The 3,033-nt window shown below is 37.4% G+C and overlaps 1 protein-coding gene across 2 annotated transcripts in view; it reads left to right on the top strand.

Annotated features, from left to right (window-relative positions):
• Positions 1-2,291, top strand: part of LOC110449440 (EF-hand calcium-binding domain-containing protein 12-like) — a 20,818-nt gene extending 18,527 nt beyond the window's left edge. For both annotated transcript variants that reach the window (XM_021496316.1, XM_021496315.1), the window contains exon 7: positions 402-2,291. In XM_021496316.1, the coding sequence (XP_021351991.1) occupies positions 402-675 (274 nt within the window). In that variant the 3' untranslated portion in view covers positions 676-2,291. The remainder of the gene's footprint in view (positions 1-401) is intronic.
• The last annotated feature ends 742 nt before the right edge of the window (positions 2,292-3,033 follow it).

The raw sequence follows: 3,033 nt of genomic DNA, 5'->3' as shown, positions 1-3,033 counted from the left end.
TGTGTACTTGTCTGTAGACAATAATTGGTTGTCTGTGTACTTGTCTGTAGACAATAATTGGTTGTCTGTGTACTTGTCTGTAGACAATAATTGGTTGTCTGTGTACTTGTCTGTATACAATAATTGGTTGTCTCTGTACTTGTCTGTAGACAATGATTGGTTGTTTGTGTACTTGTCTGTAGACAATAATTGGTTGTCTGTGTACTTGTCTGTAGACAATAATTGGTTGTCTGTGTACTTGTCTGTAGACAATAATTGGTTGTTTTTGTACTTGCCGGAATTCTTAATTGTTTGTTTGTTTAAACTCCGATTTATGTTTCTGCACTTGTATAAAGACTAGAACGGTTGGTTGTTTATCTCGTGTAAGTGTTTAAATGGGATTATTGATTGTTTCTTTGCAGTCACTTGGCCATTAGATACCAGCAGTTACATGGTACAACGAATCAGAATGCATTTTGGCCTGGTCACCTCATGGACAGGGTACGGCTCTGCATGCCGCCGTACAACGAGCCAGAAATAGCAGACGGCACACACAGTGTATTCTCCCACGTAAAGGGAGAACCCAGCGTGTACCCAGGACTACAGCGGGAGAATAGTGCATGGCCAATTAATGATAATGGTTATGTACAATCGGGCATTCATGACCCATTCGCCCGCAAATACAGTTATCTGTGATATGAAGTAACAAGTGATATATCATACTCATTTTAGTATGCAAATTTCCGTATTTTGATACCTTTGTGCAAAAATATGACATGTCATCAATAAAACTTAGTTATATAGCATGAATGCGACAATGGAAAATGCCATGCTTGCAGCTACTAAACAGCAAAATTCCTTCAAAGCAATGACAATGGTATAAGTGATAACTGCAATTAAAGTTGATTGAATTATACTTTTGATAGATTGATTGCCTCTGTGGCAAAATGTGTGTGATGTAATTTTAATATTATCCATTGTTTTTACTTTCATTTTAGAAGTATATGTACTGAAGATAAAGAGCCTTATACTGTTTGTAAACCTTGGTGAATATGTTTGTATGGTACCGTATAAGTAACATGACTGCCAACCAGATTGCATCCTTGATACTTGATTACGCTCTCTTTCGCTCTCTGCACCCCTGGAATATGTCATAGCAAAATTGAAGGCACAAAGACAGCTGTTTGATTGGTCTCGGGTAAAAAAAATACCTGACCATTTGCTAGGCTGATACCTGTCCAATGAAGATGGCAAAGGAGAAACACGTCTTCAACGTCAATCAAGTTTTACAGTTACGTGACCGCGAGAATCTTTTTATGTACATCAAAGGGTCGAACTAGTCTTCTTGTTCCTTCAATTTTGCTACGATATATTCCAGAGGTGCAGAGAGCGAAAGTGAGTGTAACCCCTGGAGTATCAAGGATGACCAGAGTGGAAAACTGCTGAATATATTGCATGAACGTTTTCATGGCCGTGCCTTTGAAATGTCCTTTATCTACTCTATACAAGTAATGGTGACATTAAAATGCATTTTGTTTCTCTAATATTTACTGATTAATTGGCTGAATCGACATATTGCTGTTCAATCACAAGACCTGTTAGGCATAGAATGTATGGCTTCCGACAAGGCCTTGATCTAGAAATTGCCTTAACAGTTTAACAGCAAGATCCAATGGATACCGGCTCTAACTATACATTACACCTGGTCGGGACCTAGAGCTAGCCTGTTCGTGGTTCAACACTAGTTTACCCAATGTTTATGGATAAATCACTTGACCTATTGGGTATTAACTAAAAACCATACATTGCTTGGACCTTTAACTGGCCTAATACTACTTCAGTGACAATAGACCCTGTGGACACTAACTGTATATGATACATTTTACATTGCCCATACCCGTTTCGTTGAGTTCTAGTTACATAGTTTATACGTTCCTCATGTACAAAATCATACAGATTTGCCGGTAGAGTCATGATAATTGATGTCTATAAACGCTGAAGTTGTTGTCTCCGGCTTCAGTCTATATACTTGTAGTTGCAGGTAAATCAAGCTGATATATTGGCTGGCTTAGAACTAACAGTCAGTACTGTCTAGGGTCGTCTTGGGTACAACAACAGTTGGCCGGCTTATTGACGGCTTCTGGTGTCGGAGTAGAATCTGTACAAAAAGATTACAGATTGACGGACATATAGGGAACAGCCCGGATGTTTGTCTCATAGCTGATATATACAAACACAAGCATTTGTTTATTTATATGTCCATCTATTTATTTAATCTAATAAAAAACGATTACTCAGGTAATTGCTCTGTACTATTTTGTTCCATTGTCATTTTTTTTGCAATATTTGATTAATGATAAATTGTTTTTCAGCTCTCAACAGTGGCCGTATGTGCCACATCCGCCAATAACCGTTCCTAGGGTCCCTTGCGTCATTCTCTATCAATCTTTGAAAAACTCTCCACGAACTAAAATTATTTGACATTGAGGTCATAGTTATCATGCAAGTCCTCAAAAAGAGGTCTAAAATATTGTCAAAAAAGAATGTGTCCTTTTCAGTCAACTATTAAGTATGTAAGATAAATTTATGCGAATTATTTACGGGGGACTCGCGCCAACAACAACGTGAGACACTAGTCAACTTATAAAGTATTTTAAATGGATGACACAAGATCACCAGCTAGATAATTTAATTGTTGCATAACTACTGAAATCCTATTTTTTTATCATTCAATTCAAAGTAATTATTATTTTAAGTATTTTGAAACGACGTGTGGTGAAAACGAGGGGACCGCAATGCTCCCATTCATTTACTATATGGCTGCCATCATTTTTGAGGCTGTTTTGATTCCTATTCATGGAGTTTTGGATGATTTATATAAGTTTATTAGCCGAACAAATAAGACGTTATACGTTGGCAATACCGTGACCACAAGTGTTCTTCTGACGCAGTCTGTGACGTCAGATAAACTCATGGGTGGTATTGCTTTTATTTCCTACATACAAATGTCCTTTTTATGTATCAGATGTATTCTACAATACAAAACTAGTCATC

Source organism: Mizuhopecten yessoensis, unplaced genomic scaffold (assembly GCF_002113885.1).
Source record: "Mizuhopecten yessoensis strain PY_sf001 unplaced genomic scaffold, ASM211388v2 scaffold4613, whole genome shotgun sequence".
Lineage (NCBI taxonomy): Eukaryota > Metazoa > Mollusca > Bivalvia > Pectinida > Pectinidae > Mizuhopecten > Mizuhopecten yessoensis.
This window is presented reverse-complemented; position numbering and strand designations above follow the sequence as displayed.